Genomic DNA, 22,149 nt, shown 5'->3' with positions numbered 1-22,149 from the left:
AAAAGAGTTACCGCTCAGTATGTAGAAGCAGAAGCAAATGAAGAACTAGTAGTAAAGTCTGGGTAACATAAAATTGATTATAAAGATCAGATGCTATCAAAATATTTGTGTCAGAGAGCAGAAACAAGGACACAGAATTCAACTTCCAAGAAGGCAGAAGATCCAGTGAATCAGATGCAAGTTGTGTTCTAATATTTTCATTAACGTAAAGGACCTCAACCTTCTGGAGATCAGGAGATGATCAGCAGTGTGCATGATAAGTGTTCTTGCTCTTCACAATGCTGGTCTCCATCCACTATGCTCTGTTTTCCTATCTTTTCCCAATCCCTGTGGTTTTCCACCAGAAGATTTCTTTCACTTTAGCCTATACAGTTTCCTTCCTTAGTTTAACGCTTTCTCAGTGGCCAAAATCCTACTCACCCTGGAAAAGGTGTGAGTAGGATTCTTCTAGGTTCTCTCTTCCTGCAAAGTTAAAAAACAATAACTACAGGTTCCCCTCAAGGAAGAGTTTGGCAAGTTTTCCTGTTATATTGGTTATTCAAGGCTGTTAACAAACAGCTTTGCCTACCATATTATTTACAGAAAGCAAAAACCTTCTGAGTTTCCTGGGTTGCCCTCTCCCAAGGGAAGCACGAGCTGGCAGCTTGGCTATTCAAATTTCTTGTCACATGCTGCAGTCTCAAAAGGTAGAAATGCATATAAGGTGTTTTGAATAAAATTACAGCAGATTAACATTTCATCTTTCACATAATACACAGTGCCAACAGGGAATCCCTCCCAAAGATGATTAAATTGGAAAGGCACAGACTGTTTGAATTGGATAGACCTGTAAACGTACCTTGCTGGCAGAAGGATTTCTGTAACCTATATGTCAGTGCTTTCTAGACATAAATAACATTCTCAGGTGCCAGTTTTGTTAATGTGTGTGTGATTTTTAGTAAAGAAAATGTTAACACTGGCAAAATTCTGAATTTTCTATGTCAGGTCCCATATTTCTATGGTCCCAGTGATGGCAAATATGAATAAATGATGAAATGCAACACCTGCCATATAGCAAGCCACTCCGAATTCTCCAAGGATGATTAATTTTGACAAAATACTACTCACCATACTATTCACAGCTTCACTATTCCCTTGTCTTAGAAGAAATTTAGAAAAGCTTATCTCAGTTCCCGGAGACATCTGTCTGTTCACATTTAAATAAATAAATGAATAAATAAAAAGAAACATAGCTCAAATCTGTCCAATCTGGAATGGTTTGCCAGCCAAGATATTACTGATCGTCTCCCATGAAGCAAAGTGGTGAGCATTAAGTAAAGACATCAAGATCCTTTTATGTAAAATCCATGTGAGGCAATAGTAGTAGGGTATTTCATTTCATCATCTCTGTCTGTTCTTGTAGTAACCCTGGCAAATTGGGCAGGAATCCATATCTGGGAACTAAATTCACACTTCATATGTGGCTTTCTGAGCCACATACCCAAGTTGCTGCCTTCTGGGAAGGTTTACACATTGCAACCCTCGCGTTGCAGCAGAGCTACATAGGCACACACATGGGACATGGATGCACCAGTGAGCAAAGGTGTCTGCAAGTCTCTCCCATGCACCAGTTTCTCCTATATGTGGACAGGAGAAAGGACATGGATATATTAGAGTGAGTCCAGAGGAGGGCCACAAAGATGATCAAGGGGCTAGAGCACCTCTACTATGAAGGCAGGCTGAGGGAGTTGGGGTCCTTCAGCCTGGAGAAGAGAAGGACCCAGGGAGACCTCACAGTGGCCTCCCAGTACCTAAAGGAGCCCTACAGAAAAGCTGGGGAAGGACTCTCTGTCAGGGAGTGTAGTGACAGGACCAGGGGGAATGGCTTTAAACTAAAAGAGGGTAGGTTTATATTAGATATAAGGAGGAAATTCTTCACTCAAAGGGTGGTGAGGCACTGGCACAGGCTGCCCAGAGAAGCTGTGGATGCCCCATCCCTGGAGGTGTACAAGGCCAAGCTGGATGGGGCTTGGAGCAACCTGGTCTGGTGGGAGGCGTCCCTGCCCATGGCAGCAGGTGGAACTGAATGATCTTTAAGGTCCCTTCCAACCCAAACCATTCAGTGGTTCTATACGTGCTGAGTCCAGGACCATGTCAGGACTGTCAGGAAGCACAGAAATGTCTGTCCAGCCCTTCCCTCTGCCCTTACATCACAGGGGAGCAACATGAACCCAGCCCATTTACAGGGCCTGGGAGTGCAAATTTAAAGATCTTTTTTACAATTAAGGCTTTCTGTGATTGAAAATTTTTATGCATCTCCTTGGAAAATAAGTGTATGTAAGTAGTGTTATTGCAAAAGGGTTTTACAAAATATTTTGGTTTTAAGTACATTTTAGTCAATATAATCTTTATTATTTTATTATTTCCTTAAAAAAATCATTTAATTTATGGACATTTTATGTCTTCTACATGTATTTATTCAGCCAGTTGATCATATCCTTTCTTCCTTCCTCAATATAAGGTTTATCCTGAGGATTGATATCTTCTCTTTTACGGTGTACAAAACCATGAGTCTGTCCAGGGTAAATTTTAACTTTATAATCAACTTTACAGTTTTGTTTCAGCTTCTGCTCCAGCTCTGTGACCTGTAACAGAACATATCATCTTGGCTGCATACTGAATTAGCACGTTATGTATTTACAGACCTCAAATCAACCTTTTTTTTTTTTTTCCCCCTCTTGCCTCTTTCCTCCTAGCAACTCCCACATATATAACAACTGCATTTTGCAAGAGAAACAGAAAACATTTTTTAGTGTCACTGTAAAACTTTGGGGATAAACAACACAAATTTACGTAGAACTACAGAAAAGAGGAAGAAAATTCATTTTCTGCTTTCTCCTAAGTAAATACCAGATTACAAAACAAGGATGGAAAGCATACAAAGATAAATATCTTTGATGGGAAACTCACTTGCTCTAGTGGGATGATATGATCATTTTCAGCAAAAATGAAGAAGGTGGGGTGAAGCAAAGTGGATCTCTCGTCAAAGAACCTGATCACTCCTATGGAAAAAGCAAAGGCATATGAAATGATTCATGTTAGTTAAAGCGGTTAAACAACTATTAAAGATAAACAATCACAATGAATGCCATGACCTGGTGGCCTGCTGCCTGTGCAGACCCCAACACAGCTGACTTATCAGTGAAGGTCCCTGCATTCTGACAGAAGGATAGCAAAACATTGCAGAATATCACTATGGCCATGTCTTTTCCTGTGAGCCTAACAGCAGAATAGAGTACAGACACATATTTCAAAAAGATTTTCCAAATATTGAAAACCAGACAGTGGGCAGCATCCTGCCTGAAGACTTATGGAAATTGAGATAGGTGAGATCCTTAGGCAAAGACCCACCTCACAATAGCTGCTGGATCCTAACAGGTATGAAAGATTTGTACAGAAACTATTTCGTTGTCACCAGTCAAGAGGAATCTGAGACATGGTGAGGCCCTTGGTGTCCCTTGTACTCTATGGTGCACAGAAGCCATCCTGGCTGTGCCACTCAAACCCTGATGTTTAGGATTGTTTCTGTGCAAGAATGTGGGTGCATAAAGACAAATTGTGTGAAAATTTTCTGAAATCATATCACCTTCCCCCATAAGATGTCACGTTAAGTTTCGTTACAGTAATGCTCCTCTAGGATAGTTCCTGCTCTGGTCATGTTCTCTCACAACATAACAAACCTTTGACACTTACCGTAGAGGGACACCCCCGTCTTTAAATGAGGATTTTTCAGCATCAGATGTTGTACTGCTGCTCCACCCCAGCAGAACCCAATGGCACCAATATCCTTCACGCCACACTGCTCCTTTAGATACTTCAGGACAACATCAACTTCTCTAAAAAATATAAATAAAAGTGAGTTAAAGCTGGAGCCTGGTTCCACAGTGGCTGCGGCTCAGAGGCTGATTGGGCATTGGTCTGCTTGTGGAAGGTAGAGAACTTTTGCATCATTTCTGTTTTTTCTCTTTCCTTCACTTATTAAATTGTCTCTATCTCAATCCACAAGTTTTCTCCCTTTTATTCCTCCTGTTCTCTCCTTGTCCTGCTTGCAGGGAGTCAGAGAGTGGCTGTGTGTGTGCTTGGCTGCTGGCTGGGGTCAACCCACAACACTTGCTTACAATTACTCATTTCTACGTGTAAATTATAGGACAAACCACAGGTCAGAAGACAGGAGAAAGCATGTGAAGTCACTCTTCCCACATCACTGTAGTTAGAACCTAAAGTGATTTTATAAACAGCAACAAAATTCACCAGTGGCAATATGTCCTATAGGCTTACATTAGGGAAAAAAAAAAAAGTTTAAAAGAGACACATCCAGTCAAGAACATCCTATTATCACAAATGTGACTAGAGGTAAAGTATTACCAGGGGACACAAATACTTCATGGAATTGTGACAGCAAGTTTCAAATTGTTGATTAAAAATCAACAGCAGTATTATGTAATTAAGCCAGGTCAGATAAAAATGGTTAAAAATACAGCTAGAAAAATAGCAGCTAGAAAAATAGCAAAACAGTATTATTTAAAGTTGCTGGGATCTGATGGGGAGCAGGACAAATGTTCCCCAGTTAAATCCCATTCGGTGACTGTGTTTGCACCTTAACAGAAACTCATAGATGTGCCTGCCCATAGGAATTGAATCAAAACAAAATGGAAGAAGCTTGCTGTATCCCCTAGCCTTTGTTGATTCTTTTCTTTTGAGTCATTGATCCCCCTTTTACTCTCTGCACGAGTAAATAGTGGTCACTTCTATTCTTGTTCAAAGATCTGCTTTTCTCCAAAAAGCATTCCTCACACAGCCTTCAAGCTTAACACTTGAACTGCACAGAATTTTTGTTTCTGGACATCCATCTGTATTTGATCCATTAATAATTTAGGACCTAATCCTGCATCTTTACTGATGCAAAAATTCCTACTAAAGAAGCACGTCCACAAGCTGGACCATGAACAACAGTTGTACTTGTCTATTTTGCTGGCCTGTCGAGTTTTCAGCCAATCATCGAAAGAAGCCCAGTCATTCGAAGGTTTCCACCCTTCTTGTCCCACAAAAAAATCCGGGCAGATGGCTCTGCAAGAAAAATAAAAACATTTTATGCCCATGAAATAACACTGAGAAAGGATCGAAGGGAAGTCTGTGTGTATTACAAAAAATTCATTTTGTTGAGTACACATAGAATGTAATCTCCATCAAAGCATTTTACATGCAACCCTCATTATTTTTCTGTCTGATAAATACAGTTAGCATAACTTCCAGATATTTGTTTTCTTTTTAAAATTCATTAATTAATCTGTCTTTTTTTTCTCTCTTTAACTGCAATTGAAAAACCTTAGTGGTTTCCTACTAAATTAGAAATAAAAGAAAATCTACAATTTACACAGTCGATACATTCGGGCAAGAAGGAATGCTAACCCAGTAATACAGGGAAGTGGATATACAATACTCTTTTCACGTATCTGAGACCTTATTTCTTTCTCTGGCACAAGCTGGTACAGTTCACTTTCACAGAATTACTTTCAGCTTGCCTGGAATTTTTGCCATAGCAGTGAACTTGCGAACGTGCTATGTAAGGGAGGAGGATGCAGCTGTTTCATGTTCACAGAGCCATTCCAGTACCCCAACTAAAGATGCAAAATAAGACTTTTTCCATTTCCTCCTTTCCTTCTTTATTTGTCTATTACCTCGTTATGGTGGGATTGCTCAACAATGATGCTTTAACAGGAAATTCTTTACAGAAGCCTGGAAATGAAGCCTACGAAATTGTTCATGTTTGTATGGTTTCAAAAATAAAATAAATTTAAAAAAAAAAAATGGAAGGCATTTGCAAAAGAGTAGGATTTCTTACATGTATCCATTGGCTGTTAGCATATCAGCCATGTATCTCGTGTTTGGGAGTTGCCATCCAAATATATCATGAATCACGATCACAGCTTTGTCTGTGCTGGCAGAGGGTTTGGAAACATAAGCCCTGATGTGCTCAATTTGTACTTCCTGCCCACGGCCGCCGTAGTCAAACTTGTCTCCAATGTCACATGGGCAGGGCCTCAATTCGTTAGCCATGTGTGATATCACCCTGGGAAGAACAGAAAACATTCAGGTGTGAATATCACAGCACACCACGCTGAAACAGACCAAAACACAGAGGTGTCATAGACTGTTGAATTTTTGAATCACTACACTTACCAATCATTGATAGATCAAAAATGCAACATCAGTCAATCAGCATATCGGGATTTTTTTATAAGTAACAATCTTGTTGGTTGTCTTATAAACTATTATCTTATAAAATTGCTTATCTTATAAACTCTTCTGCGGGGACCTGGCACATAACTAGGGCTTGTGTGCCCTACAATAATACAGGAAAAGTAAAGAACAACCAGCCAGGCAACTGTCATAAATTAATTACATAGTGATGAAGCTAGCTCTTTTAATCTACATCATGCATGTGTCCCTGCCAGGAATGCATTCTTTGTTATAGACAGTAAAGGCTTAATACAGGACCTTGCATTTTGGAAAAAAAAATAAATATATATATATATATACATACACTAATAATAATAAATAAATAAACAACAACAACAACAACAAAAACACTGATTAATTGATTAATTGTGGTATTTTCCTGGACGTTTAAACTTCCTTTAGCAAACATATTCAGAGTCAAGAAATCCCTTTTCTAAACCAGCATTAGCCTCAGATATAGCAGATTTTGAAAGAGGATGTTTAAAAAATGCGTCAGAAAAATGTACTGATCAGTGGAAGTTGGAATATAACATTTTTAATATTAAAAAAAAAAAAAAAAAAAAAAAAAAAAAAAGAGAGAGAGAGAGAGAGAAGGAATACATTCAATCTCCAAGATAGAAAAACAAGGAAAATGAATGTAAGGAAAAATCCGCGAGTTAAGCCAAACATTTTACGAACAAGGTAACAGTATGGTTAAATTATTACAAACTATTGCTTAGGTGAAAATAAACAAGTTATTCACAAAGGTCAAAAACCACCAACAGAGGCTAACACAGGTTGGTGTAGATCCTTACACTCTCAGGTTAATGATTTTATACCACTGACCTTAGATTAACCAACTGGGTGGTCTGACTTCATATTACTGCAAAAAGACTCAAATAACTTACCTGAATATGCACAGGGAACCTCCAAGTTATTCAAGAATGTGGAGAGAATTTAGGTAAAGCTTCGCCTAAACTTCCTCCAGACAAAGTGCAAAGGTCTGTGAGCACTGTCTAAGAAAACTTTGCTTAGTACAGAAGCAAGGATGTTCAGTATTGACTGCACCAAATGTGCTCACAGAGAGAAACAGGAAAAGCAGGTACCAAACAGTCCCTGAACTGGCATGACTTAAATAGCTGCAGCCCTAAAGGGACAGCTGCAGGAAAACCAACCAACAATCAACCTTACTGACGGGAGATTTGCACAGATTTCCAGGAACAAAGATGTCCTGTATTTACATAATTTACATTTCAGAATATCCCAAGAAGAGTTAGCAAAGCTAGGTTTTCACAGATGAAAATTTCAAGACAAGCCGTATCTTATTTGAAAGCTGTATTAACTGTAGGCACACATATATACAAATCCTCCAAGTTGCTTTTTTTTTTTAATAAGCCACACTCACCTATGTGTTTTTCATATGCTGTAGTCTCATATAAAGGACTCATAATTTAAAATAAGTCTACTAGGAAAAATGAATTAATCAACAGAATTTAAGCCAAAATTTAGTTTAAATGCATAATCAAAAAGAGTAGATAACTGCTTTTCCTTAAAAAAAAAAAAAAAAAAAAAAAAAAAAAAAAAAAAGTTAACTAAAATCAGAAAATATAACAAGATCAATTGAATATTAAAGAAACAAGTACTATTTCCAATTTCTGAGATTCTACTGAACTATTCCTTAAAAATTTATCTTTCCCTCCCTTATATACAATAAATAGTGTTCTAGGAGGAGCTGTAAGCCCACATCCATCACTGCACTCTCTCTGTTCTATCATCTCCACCTGCAAGCGCTTGAGCATTTGAAGGCCAAACAATAACTTTAGCTTTCAGCAACCTGAATCTACAACTAGAAAAATATAAAGATATGCTCTGTGGCTCTTTCACTTTCAAGAGGTTCTCCTGAGTCTCCTCCTGAGATGTCTTCCCCATCTTGAGAAGGAAACCAACAGATTTCCAAACTGCCACCTGGAATAATTTGGGAAGAAAGTAGCACTCTGGTACCATTTAAATGACCATGGACTCTTCAAAAATGCATGTAGATAATGTGCAAGTCCTCCAGACGCACCGAGTTCAGACTCAGCAGGCACTTGCTTTATGTTTCTCACGAGGAAAAGCTGTGAAAGTTAAAACCAAAACCAAAAACAAGCAAACAAATAAACACACATACCTGTAGCACAGCCAATGTGTGAGACAGCAGACCCAAGCCACAAGAGTGTAGCAAGGACAGCAAGCACTGAATGGGATCACGAAGAAAGTGCTAACTCATAAAATGGAAGGGGTGAGTGCAAGGATCAAGTTTCTTCAAATAAGAGTTGCGTAATTTACTGACTTTATCTGTGCATATCACAGAGTCACAAAGCTAGAATTTCACTTTTTTTTTAAGCCTTTAATTTTCTTCTGAGTATAAGCAGGGTGTGCTACTGTGACAAGTCATGCTGTATGTGGATACAAAACGTTCCCTGTAGCTTATACAAAATGGTATTAATATTGGTAGTTCTTCTTAACTCTTACGAAACATGTTTACTTAGCTGAGCAATTCATTTAATCTTTTTTTTTTTTTTTTTTTTTTTAAGGGTGTTCCTTTGTTTTTTAAGGTTGGGGTAGTATCACTTTCAAACATTATGCTCGTGTTTTTATTTCTTTAGACTATTTATCCATTGGTAATAGAGAAATCTGAAGTCATCAGCACGGCGAGGTAGTGACATAGAGACATTGTTTCAAAGCCCTATACAAGACAGAGCATAGCACAGGAAAAATATTTTCTCTTTCAGCATGAGAACAAATAAAATCTGAAAAGGCAGCAGTTGTGTAGATTGCTCTACATATAATTATAATAATTATTTTAAATGCTGATATATTTTTATCCTATCAGAACATGTTATATATTTTTTCCCTTTTGAATTAAAGTGACTGCCTGATCCTTGTATCCCTCCCATTTGGCTTTCTGATCTTCTTTTTGTTGCATAATCGGTTTTATTCTTTAAAGAGCTTTATGTAAAAATAGCAGTGAAAGTTCACTGTTTCTTCACAGGTACATCTGAAAAATAGCACTAAATGCACTTTTGTCCCATGTTGACAAAGTGATGCGTTTTGCAATTTAGTCCTCACATATAAACTGTTTGCCCATATTCTAAATAATTTTATCACTATGACTTGCTTACAATTCCAATTACAATTGCAGCAATTCTTCCAGAAACTTCTCTTCACTGGGATTGCTTCGCCCCATGCTCACTTCCTTGAGTGACTGTACTGTGCCTGTGGAAACTTTCCTTTATATAAGACTATTTTCCATGACCTTAATATTAACATTAAACTTTATAAATTAAACGGGTTTTAATTTAATCTCTTGTTGATTCTGTGTTCCCTGACAATCTATTCAGATTTTCCCCTTATAACTTTTAATTAGAAGTCAAAATTTAATTCAAAACATTCACACTCTCCGTATGTGCAGTTGATTGTACTTTGTACTATAAACTCACAATGCTAGATCTTACACAGTGAGTTACAGTTTTATCGTGAAGACTTGACCACACTTGTAGTAACTTGTATTTACCCTTTCAACTTCTAACAAATGCAGCATCTCAGTTGTTTTTTTTTTTCCTTTTGCTTAGTCACAGTATTAGTTTTACAGTACACATGCCATTTAAACATTTATGAATGACAGCCGTTCTCTAAATATATGACCTGATCATCCTCTTACACAACAGCTTACCTTGTAATGCTAAGGGAGCTTGACTGAATTTAGGGTTACCTAGGTTTTACACTGAGGTAATTAAGACACACCAGACTTCCAGACCTCTAACAATCTTCTCCTGGGGGGAAAAAAAAAAAAAAAAAATTGTTATAAGAGCTGTATCACCTAGGCAACAGGTAGATTAATACATTAGGTATAGACAGTATCTTATCAAAAGCAACACTTCAGCAGCAGCCACAGGCCAGAATTAGAGTTCTCCTGGCAAATTCACAGAAGGTAGGTCCATCAGTGGCTATTCAACACATTGCCCCAACAGGCACATCCAGCACAGAAAGACCCAAAACCGCTGCTTGCCAGGATGTGGAGTAAGAGGAAAATTCCCTAAGCAGCCACTGATGGCCACCAATGAAGGCTGGGTGTTGAGGTAGATGCAATCTTGAGATGATGCAACATAGAGATTTTTGCTGTATCATCAATGGAAAAATTACGTAACAAGATACATTGCGCAAAAACATTTAATATTTCTTCTTTAAGCAGTAACCATGGTTTGTAATCCACACAATAATGCCGTTTGCCATTTGTATTATACTTTTGATTTCTGAAACTGTCGGGAAACTGTCTATACAGTATCACAGGACCAAAGGTAATGTGAGAAAGCAGTACCCCATTTGAATAACCTCAGACTCCAAATTTTGAAAAAAGACATGCACAATAAAGTCACTTGTTAAATAAATACCTGCCACCAGGGTACCAGTCAAAGAAACCTAGTGTCTCAGAAGGAGTTCCACCAGACAATCCATTTGTGTCCCTAAATTTTGGGCCTGTGATTTAAGTGGTACTTAGGTGAACAGTGGCCACAACATATAAACATTATTCTACTACTAGTACAACTTATTTCAAGTATTACACTAAAACCCAAGGAATTGTAAACCATTTCACAGCATATTAAGACACGACACTGTTAAGTGACATCTGAAACCACCTCAAAAGAATATAGCATGGAATTATGAGTTAGAATCTACTGACCAAAAAAAATAAAATAAAATATTGTTTCCTTTTTTCTTTAATTTCAACAAGCTCTCCCTCCTAATTTTCTAAAATGTGCTATCAAAAATCTCCACAATATGTTACATGATTATGTTATAAATTAATTGATTGCTTTTCTATTAAATATATTTATCCAGCCAGTTGATCATATCTTTTCTTCCTTCCTCAATATAAGGCTTATCCATCTCCTCTTCTGTGATGTACAAAACCATGAGTTTGTCCAGGATAAATTTTAACCTGATAATCAACTTCACAATTTTGCTTTAGCTTCTACTCCAGTAGGGTGACCTGTAATATAGAGCAGAGTCACAGTTACATTAATATAGATATATTCCATGCTGCCAGTCCTTAGTTTATTCATCATTCAACTCCCTGATTTATCATGCAGGCTAGACACTAATAATCAAGCTCCCTATGGAAAAAAAAAAAAAAAAAAAAAAAAAAAAAAAAAATTATATAAAGAAAAAACACCATTGCAATAAGGGTCTAGAAAATCTGTTAGAATATAAAGGTAGGTACAACAACTTACAAAGATATGGATACAATAAAAGTACTTCCTACATACACAACATATGAAAATACTAAATAAACTAAAGCTCAATAACAAGCCTCAATCAGACACCAATGGATGCAATTTGGCTTATCATATGTGGTTTATGAGTGTATGTGCCTGGAAAGCTTGAAAAACATTTGTATGTATTGTTTAGAATGACATAAATGAGGGCAAGATATCTCTTTTTTCAAGTTTTAGGAACTCGTGTCACTTTAGTGTCACTTCCAAATGTTATATAAACACCAAATTTTCAGGGACCTTTGGGGAATATGTAGTCTAACCCTTACTGTCAGCTACAGCTCGGGGCCTTGTCCAGCTGGGTTTTTAATACCTCCAAGAATGAAAACTTCACAACCTCTCTCAGATTCAAATATTAAAGCACCCTCAGAGTATTATTTTTTTTCTTATGTTTAAGTGGAATTTCCTGTTTCACTTTGTCCCCATTGCCTCTTCTCCTTTCACTGAATACCAATGAAAAAAGTCTGCCTCCATCTTCTTTATTCCTACCCATTTCTGTGTCACTGATGACTTCAGATAGCACTTTGAAAACCATGTGTTCTTTCATCTCACTAAGACTTATTTAAATGTGTTTTATTTTATGGCTAATCAATCATGAGCATGACAGTTTACCTAACAAATCTTTCTTTCTCTACATCAGACTATGTGTGCAAGTGTGAAAAATCCAAGTGGAAATTCCTGTAGACCAGATCTCCAGTTATGAACTTGGACTTGTGTAGGTAATGTGAGATATCCTTTTATGAACATGTACGCATGGGAACAAGCACATCATCCTGCATGATGGCCTCACTTCACAGGATACATGGAGACATCCACACGTAAGGCTTATTAACTATCACAGTGCAGACACTCATTAAGGCTTCACAGCAAGTAGTTGCCGGTAATGTTGGGGAGTGGAATGACCAAGTGCTCGTAAATCCCAGACTGAATGTTTCCTCAGCTGACCTAATTCTATCCTTTGTGTTATATTTCTTAATGTTACTTCTAGGGTGTGGGTATTTTATCATTTTAAAGTTCATCTTTCTATTTAGCACACAAATTTGACTAAGAAAATTTGTAAAGTGAACAGAATTTGTGAAAGCTGGATGAGACAAAGAATCACATTAAAAAATCTCCTTCACTGCAGTACTAGAAAATTAATTAATATTGAACATTTTTTCAATTTCATAAGTATGATCTCCCTAGCATATTGGCTAGAGTAGAGTGTGCAGCAAGAAAAATTGATCGTTTTATCAAAAATTGCATTTAGGCACATATATTTGCACACAAGGGAGAAGAGCTTATGTTGTAAGTGAAATAAAAAATAGTAATTCTCAATACAGGTGTTTTTCTGTGCAGTTTAAGTGTACCTTTTATACCGAAGGTAATTGCTCATGGGCTTACCTTGTTCCATTTGCTTTATACTAACTTAAAAAAAATTATCAAATGCAGATAAAAAGAAGAAACAGTCTTCTAAATCACTGTTCCTCATCATATCCTTGACTTTATTTAATCCACTAACTTTACACTTCTATGTAAAAGTTTTTCTTTTACATTTTTCTTCACTGTGAAGTCTGATAAAATTATCATGTCTAGATTACCCAGAATCAATAGGAAAAAAGAAAAAAGAAAAAAAAAAAAAAAAAAAAAAAAAGCATACAGCAAAGGATTGCTCCCTGAATAGTCCAAAACTGCAAGAGGATTTTTATAAAACTTTTTCACCTGGGTTACTGGAAATACTTTCACAAAAGAAAGAGATTTCAGGAAAAAAAAAAAATATATATATATATATATATAGTTTTAATTCTTTTTCTAAGTTATGTAATTCCTTCTAAGTCTGCCTCAATTTTTCTGCTTATTTTTTTTTAATAAGGCTGAGTTCTGGCTTGTAATTCAGGAGGAAAAATTGAACACAGAAATGAAAGAAGACAGATGTTATTTGCGTACTTGATGAAGGGGAATGAAGTCATCTTTTCAGCAAAAATTAGAAATGTAGGGTTCATCAGATAGGACACACCATCAGAATCCTTGATTAGAAATTAGAAATTAGAATTAGAAAACATTAAAAAAAAAATGTCAATTGACTTTTAAGTTGAAATTCAGATTCAGCACTCTGTTTATGCAGTGAAAAGTTTTCCTGTCTTATGCAACATGTACCCGTAAATGTCATTATGTCAGGAGCTTTTTAACAAGCTACTGTAAGCATGGCTTCTAGAAGAACACCCTTCTAGATTAAAACTTTATTTTAGTTAGTTGCTTGAGCTACAGATTGAATATCTGAATTCATAGGACTTGAAAGATGTTTTCTGTGCACGTTGAGTTACTCTGAACTGACGGGGGAAGTCGATGCTTTAATAAGTAGCCCAAAATTTACATTCTAAGAACATTAGCCAAGAGCAGTTTAGCTACCCTAGCTTCTTGAGCAGAGCATAAAAGGACAACTGACGCTAAAATAACCACTGTCTAACTACACGGAGTAGCTAAATCAAAAACAACTCTTCCTGTATGTGAGTAAAGTCCTAGCCCTGCAGCATGCCGTTGCAAAGCAGTAGTAAACAGGAAAAGGGAACTGAATTGGGAAGGTGACCCAAGGACATGTATGTCTGTCTAAACCTGAAGCAAAGACGCAGATCCTACGATTCATTATGAAACTAGGAACAAATGTCCTCACCACCATCTTCCTTGCATAATATCCTTCCTACTTTGCTCAAAATATGTCATCAACTGAAAACCTAATTTGAAGAAACAATGCTAGATCAAGTACCTCAGCTATACAGTACACATACTCATGTGTACCTGCTTGTATTACATCCTTGAATGGAGAGGTACACCAGCCCTTAATTTGGGATATGTCAGCATCATGTGATGTGCAGCAACACCACCCCAGCAAAAAACGATGACCCTTAATTTCTTAACACCACACTGGTCATTTAGGTATTTCAGGACAACATCAGCTTCTCTGGAACATATAAACAAATGCAAATTAAGCACCCATCGTAAAATCAACATTGTAAAATTTGAAAAGTAAATATAAATATGCATGTGTCCCTCTACTGTGTTGCTATTATATCTTTTTCATACACATTAAATAAACTATTATTTCAGGCAAATATTATGGCTTGCTAATCTGAAATCATCAAAGAGATAAAAAAACTAATGGAATTAAATAAAAACACAACATGGATAACATACATCAAAGGAAAGCTACATGGATGGAAAACAGCTGATTTTTTTAAACACCTACCTTAGAGGTAAAAATGCTTAAAACTCTCTGAAAAGTTGGATGATTTTTTGTTTTGTAAATGTAGACACAAAAAGTAATAACAACCTCTCCAGAGAACACTATTCATTAGACAGTCAATATGTTGACAATAACTGTAAGTTCAGCTCGGAGATGCTTGCTGCAGGAAAGTCAACATGACAAACATGGAAGATGTTTTGAGGATTTATAGTGTCAGTTGAAATACATCTGGCCCAGATGCTGTATTCTGGAAGCATCCATTTACCCCTGAAGTACCCCGAAGGCCCCTGTCACCATGCAGAGGCAGTAAAGTATCAGTGGGAGAGAGGTAACAGTTAATTATTTTATATCACCTCAAGACTATATTTTCAGCCTCACAAATACTACCTAATCTGTTGTCCCACCACCACCACATATACATATACAAATGAAGTGCCAAAAATTTTTCTTCACCATAGCTGACATTTAAAACATGTAAATTGCCTGTAAGAAATGCCAGGCAGAGCCCAACCCTTCCTTCCCATTCCAGCAGAGAGAGGACAGATTCCAAACGAAGAAGTTTCCACAACAACTGACCCCTCTGAGACAGGAGCTCTCTGGCTGTGATTCAATTATGCCTCCCATAACCTTCTCACCAAATACCTAAGCCCAGCAACCTTCAATGTAGCTACTCCCCACAGACCAAGAAAGAGATTTGCTCTCCCAGTAAGTTAATTAGTTTGATTTCTAATTAGTCTGGCCCCTTCACAGTACTGTCTTGCCAGCAGTTGCCTTCTGTTATTAAGGCAGCAGAGCACCTTTGCTAGAGACAGAAGGTCTTCGATGATAAATGCTTGAGCAGCGTTGCACATGTGCAAGTAACAGACATGATCTCTTCAGGGGCAGCACACTTTACACCCTAATATTAACAAGTTAAAATCAAACACCAGGTTAATTCCAGGCTAACTGGAAACCAGGGTAGATCACAGATCACTGTTTAAGTGGTGTTCCTTGAGGACTGCTACAGGTGTTAAGCACTAGCTTCTGTTTCACGGTGGTCCCAGTTTCCTCATGGAAGTGACATGAGAGTTGTCTGTCATAAGAACAGCCAAATGGCTGTGTGGTACTATCCATACTATCCCTCCTTGAGTTTAAAGGTTTAAAGATTTTAGTCGATGTGATATGCGGTTCCCTGACACCTTACTTGTTTATTTTTCTGGGATCTTGAGTTTTCAGCCAATCATCAAGCCTGGATCAGAAGGCTTCCACGCTTCTTTTCCTGCAAAAAAAGTCTGGGCAGATGGCTCTGTGCACACAGACACACATAAACAAAATCAAAATTAAATAAATTCATCGACCCTTAGACTGTTTGTCTAAGGGTTGTCTTGTTGTGGCCCTTCATACAACAAAAAGCTTCTACCCAAGCAAAATATTGTTTTTATTTCTTTTCCTCAAGAAAGTCATGTTTTTAAATACCATTGTTAACTACTATACAGAAATGCCTATATACTTTACAAAACATTTCTAAGTATATATATATGTTTTTTTCAATGTTTCAATGAGAAATGATCAAAGAGGGTCCTGATTACAATTTTAGATTTTGCATACAGCATTATACCACTTAACATAAATCCACCATTAAAGCATTCAAAATAAACAAAGGCAGCTACAAGAAATAGTTATTTACTACAGAGCACATGATGGGGCTTGCTTATGAGCTAGGGAAAAAAAAAAAAAAAGAAAGAAAAAAAAAAAGGATGGACTGACTGCTTTACTGCAGACATCATTTGGTGACTGAAAAAAGAGACACAGAGTAAGATCCCGCTCAGTACTGAAAAGAGCTCCTGCATCACAAGAGTAGCTAAACCCTGGCTCAGGATGACCTGAGATGTGCTGCATGACCAGCAGAAGAGGTGATGCATTCACTAGAAAGAAACAAACAGGGACTCTTGAGGATGCCGTCTTTAGGTCACCCTTAGATATTGCTGTGTGCTCTCCCCAGCACAGCCCACAGGGCAGCAATGGGATCCCTGGGAAACAGTTATCTTTCATTTATTAAATGCCTTTGTCTCCTTTATCTTCTAATGGTAGAAAACAAAGAGTGGGATTTCTTGCAGAAAACATTTCTTACCTGTGTCCATTAGCTGCGACCATATCAGCCATGTATCTCATGTTTGGGAGTTGCCATCCAAATTTGTTTTGAATCACAATCACAGCTTTGACTGTGCTGGCAAGTGGTTTGCAGACATATGCCTTGATGTGCTCAACTTGTATTTCTTGCCCACAACACTCATAGTCAAATCTGTCTCCAATATCACATGGGAAAAGCCTCGATTCATTAGCTATCTGTAAATCTGCAGGAAAGCAAGCAGGACAAACAGTAATGTCATTTATTTGCATCAGTAACTAAGCTTATAGGTCTTAATCTTCATGCAGTCCCCACATACCCCTAGTAAAATGAACTTTGTACCACAAGGTTAGAAGTAAAGCTCTAGGCAGCTTGTAAAGCAGCTCCTGGTGCTGGCCCTCTTTGGTTGCCATTCATGAATTCCAGTCAGTCAGCATAACCATAGTGTGCAATAAGCTCAGAAGAAGGGCTCATGTCAATCCACATCAATCCATCATTCCTAGCTTTCTGCTTGGAGCAATCCAACTTGTGCTAGCTACATTTCCATGTGAACTCCCAACAAACCATGCTTCTCTTGTGGTCTCCCACCTCCTCCTCATGGTCTGGCACCTGGTTGTCTTTTGCTGTTACTCCTGTGAGACTCCACTGCCAGCAAGCCGCTCGTCTGACTACTTTTCCCTTGTAGTTTTCACTGTGAGTGTCCCCTTTCTCTTCCTTTATGGGGAATCCAAAGCTGCTGTTGCTTACAGGCACTTTGCTGGTCCCCCAGTATCACCTGTTGAGTACAGCCCTTTCCCAGGGAACTCATCATTAACTGGCATCTCTAAAAGTTCCCATAAATCAGCTCAGAGAAGGTAAATCAGCAGGGGTTTCTCTGCACACTCTGTAATCTGAACTAGAATGGTAAAAAGAATATAGGGATGTACACCAGGGTTGTTTATGAGTACATCACAGATACCTAAATTTCTAGAGTTGTACATTTTAAAGGACAAACTAGAAGCTACTTTATTTCTCCTCAAGTGAAGAAAGGTTTCCAAACAGTTTATAGCCTCAGAGATTTTCTCGGAAGAATCCCGCAAGCTCATTTTAATGTCTTGTTCCTTTCAACAGGAGATAGGCCACTGTAGGACCTTGTGTTTAAAAAACCCAGTTAACTTCTGGTGCCCTCTGCTCTCCCCCTTCCTCCATGCAGTAGGTGGTCATACACAGCTTTTTTTTTTTTTTTTTGGGCCCATATTGGGAAGCTGTTTAACCTGATACTGTTGCCACTCTTAACAAATCAAAATGGCAATGTTTGCTTATTAACAAGGGACAGTCTCTCTTCCCATGTAAATGAATCCACTGGAATAATATTCCTTGATCTGGCTGGTGTCATTTCTAAAGTGAAATCCAGCATGCTGGCAATAAAATTCAAATGTGCTTTTCAATGATTAGATATGCTTGCTAGGAATGTATCTTAACCATTTATACCCTTCTGGATTTTCTAATTAATTCTAGCAGATGTCAGCAAAGACCCACAATATATCTCCAGTATTCTCTCCCCTCTTCAATTCCTCTACTACAAATATACATAAATAACATGGTAAATGGTATTAAAACCAAAACAGGAAAGCACAGTGAACAGCACCACAAATTACCCCAAATCCTGCCTCTTTACATCAGTTGTGCTGTCTTCACAGGGCAACGTGCTGTGGGGTGACACATGCAGAGGTTCCCAGCACCAAGAACTGGCCCTCTTAGGGACGGCTCGCCACAGTGCTGTTTGTGAACAGAGCTTCCAAATCAACCTGAAAAAACCCTCCAGAAGATGCAGTGCAGTTTAACTAGACTAACTGCAGCTTTTCCAGCACCTTTCCCAAACCTCAGGCAAAGCAATGGGAAGAGATTTCAAATGCACGCTGTACAACTGATCAGACCTAGAACAACTCCCCTACCACTGTGATTACTGTTTTCCCTCACTTTGCTCAGTTCATCTGAGCAGTAAGCTGGCAAAAATCCATTTATATTTAAGTAGAAGTCCCGTTTCTTTTAAAAGTACCCTAATATTACATGTCAAAATACAAGCTGTGTTTAAACAAAAATAATGGCATTTCCAAGGCTAGTAAACAAAAGAAATATGCTGTATTGATAAGTATGATTTTAGTCATGTAATGACTTGAAGAATGCTGATGAGTTATGTATAGAAAGGAGAAAATCATCTTGTACTGCTGAGGTTGCTGCCAGAAACATGCCAGAGTTCACTGCATAACCTGTGAACAGCAGTGAATGCCTGCTATAAAATATTAATTAAACTGACATAGATGTAGATTATAAAATCTACATAAAATAGTTCACAAAAGGGATTAGTAGAGATGTTGGTTAAACAATGAAAAAAAACAAAACAAAACAAAACAAAACAACAATGACAAAAAAAAAACAGATTCCTCAACCCACTCTCAATGTAGAATTTATCTAGTACTGTTAAGAAAAACATGATTAAATAAAAATTAGAGGAAAACAGGATTATTGAAGTTTTTTATTAATTGAATTATAATTTCCACCCATGTGTAATTCAACCACCACAAAGTTAATGAGAAGGAGTTTGTTGGTTTAGGGATCGGACTGCTTTTGCAGTTTAGATCAGCTGCTTGTACTTGTAGTTGAGATCAGTTCATCGTGAAACTGCGCATGAAACACGGATCAAATGTGTCTAAAGCCTCAGACACGTGAACACTTCTTTACATATGAAGTACTCAGACTTGATCTCCACCTAAGAAATCAGATGCATTTAGGCCTCCTATAAAAATAAAACCAAACAATAACACGATTTTCATAAGACCTAGTTTTGGCTATGTCTGATCTGTGAATTTTGAGGTCATGGCACAACAGCATCTGTGCTGCTATCCCACCCACAGAGGGGAGACTGGAGCTCCAGTATCAATACAGAAATAGACTAAAATCAGCTCTAGTTTTAAACAAATCCGTGCCTTCTCCCTCATCCCTCACTTTGTTTTTGCCACTGCTCGAAAATACCTTGTCAGCCCTTTTGCTACTTCCTCTTTGGCATGCTACCAAGGTGGCAACTCCCCATCTTCTCATCCAGCAAGCCCTGGCCCTCTAGTGCTAAGCGTGCCAGAGACAAAACTGGAAAAAAGTGGTCTCCATAGGAGTCTGCTATAGCAGGGGTTACTCCTGCCTTTCAGAGCACTGGTGGTGCTTGTATGGCAGAGGTTCAGACCTACTAGCTGCTGTTCTTTGGATGCTATTTCATCAAATATATATGTAGGTTGCCTAAGGTTTGTCCTCCTTCAGTTGTGTTTCAGTTTGCTGGGTCATCTTAGTGTGACTGAGCTATTTGGCCAAGCAAGTTTAAATAACAGAGAATTACAAGATTAACCTATCAGAGGGAACTAGTACTGTTTGTCATGATTAAAATCTCCCTGAGAAGCCCAGCATATCTCTTATTTACATTTGTTTGTACAAGAAGAAAGATCATACTCACGATGAGCAAGCATAAAAAGAGCACACTCAGAGTACAACTTAAATCATGCTTCTTACAGCTCATCGGCTTATCAGGCTTTTATGATACTCCAAGACAACCTGATTTTGCTGTGTAATGATAAGCTGATCTTTCAAATGATCTTTCAAATAATAAACATTCAGTCGTGCAAAATAAAACACAAGGTGTAAAGATAGTGTATCACAACCAGAGCTCCCTCTTATAAACTGGAGAGTCCTAAGGAGGTGAAATTCCACGTTTTATCAAAATCCATCAGGCTACAGTGCCTTGCTGCATACAGAGACAATATGCAGCAGCTTTCTGCTGACCAGTAAGCCAGGTTTCCTCTGGGAGTAGTACGCCATTACTGCAGTGTTTGGCAGGGACCATTCAGAGCCTTATTACTGTGGTTGAAGCCGAACCTCCACCAACTTCTCTCGATGACAATGAAGGAGCAGGGCCCCATCTTGTGGACATTTCCTGGAGTGAGTAGGGCTGTGACAGCTGCTAACCACAGCGGTTGTAATGCAGTGCTGAAAAGCTAGCTCTGATAAGGATCAGCATCAGATCTTGCCTAAAATAGAGATTTACGTCTGGGCTGGGTAGCTAGAATTTATGAGAAGAAAGCTCCTCCTTTCTCTCGAGGCAAACCATCCTCTCTTTTCTGCAGGTGTGGGGAACCCTGCCCAAATTAAGGGTTTCAAAGACCTGGAGAAGAGTTTACACACTGCCTGCAAGCTCCGTACTCATGCACTGGGGAAAGGTAGATGCAGGCAGATAGGAATGAACAGGAATGAAATCAAGGCACCCATCACCACCAAGGTGGACCAACCAAGCCTGGTAACAATTTAGCCCAGGCACCAGAAGCCACAGCATCCACAGCTGTGGGCTGTGAATGGCAGGAGAGCCTGGCTCCCCAGCAGGGCTTGAGAAGCCCTGGGCTGGCCACAATGGCTCAGACAGAGCATGTTTGGGGAAAAGTACTGGGAGGTTTCTACATCTCTTCTGTAAAAGCTGCTCGCACAACCTGCAGCTCTGTCTCACACGTGCTATGCCACAGCTGCAAAACCCGGCTCATCAGCTCCAACTGAGGGGGCTCCCCACAGAATGTGTATTTTGCTTTCCCAACTCCCTCAGGTTTTTTATTTTCTTGATAAGCAAAAAGTCTTATCATGCTCACACACACACTCATTTACTACGAAAACCATGTTAACGTGTGGCACTGTCTTCACCAGCCTGCAATATTTGGAGGATTTTTCTGAGGCTACCTAAGAACACGGTGACAGCAGCACCAAAGCCCAGAGCTCTCCCCCGGGAAGTGTGAATGCTGCAGGACCAGGGCCAAGATGTTCGGCTGAACAAGACAAAGCTGGTGACTTGGTATGGCTGCAGGTATCTGGGGTGGGGAGGCCAGGAAGGGCCCCAGAGCTGCTCTGGGTTGGGGCTGAGCACGGTGTTCGCCTTGCAGTAGTGTTGTTGGACACACTCAGCCCTCTGAGGTTTGCAGAGAAATGGTGGGAAAATGCATGGGAAATGGGAAAATGCATGGGAAATTCTGTTCAGTACAGCAATACATGTATATTTGAAACAAATATGTTTCAGATAATAAAAGTATTGTCTTCATGCATGCAAAAACAGGGTGTTTTCATGATAGCACCTATGAATCCTCATACCGAAATAAAAACTGTAACTCAAGTAATGCCAAAATAAAAAGTCATACCCACAAGGACAGAAGAATGGATAAGCAGTTTCATTACTATTGATGTCATAATGC

The 22,149-nt window shown here is 38.5% G+C and overlaps 1 protein-coding gene and 1 pseudogene across 1 annotated transcript; both read right to left on the bottom strand.

Moving 5' to 3' along the window:
- Positions 1-2,444: 2,444 nt before the first annotated feature.
- Positions 2,445-10,019, bottom strand: LOC116486404 (carboxymethylenebutenolidase homolog). The gene is made up of 6 exons (XM_032182606.1): positions 9,971-10,019; positions 5,882-6,109; positions 4,999-5,106; positions 3,733-3,875; positions 2,950-3,041; positions 2,445-2,624 (listed from the first exon to the last, which is right to left on the bottom strand). The coding sequence occupies exons 2-6, from the start codon at positions 6,094-6,096 to the stop codon at positions 2,445-2,447; spliced, it is 738 nt and encodes a 245-aa protein (XP_032038497.1). The 5' UTR covers positions 6,097-6,109; positions 9,971-10,019.
- A 1,099-nt stretch (positions 10,020-11,118) lies between these two features.
- Positions 11,119-20,841, bottom strand: LOC116485607 (annotated as a pseudogene).
- Positions 20,842-22,149: the final 1,308 nt, after the last annotated feature.

This window comes from Aythya fuligula, chromosome 2 (assembly GCF_009819795.1).
Source record: "Aythya fuligula isolate bAytFul2 chromosome 2, bAytFul2.pri, whole genome shotgun sequence".
Lineage (NCBI taxonomy): Eukaryota > Metazoa > Chordata > Aves > Anseriformes > Anatidae > Aythya > Aythya fuligula.
The sequence above is the reverse complement of the archived record's forward strand: the minus strand, read 5'-3'. Positions and strand labels throughout refer to the sequence as shown.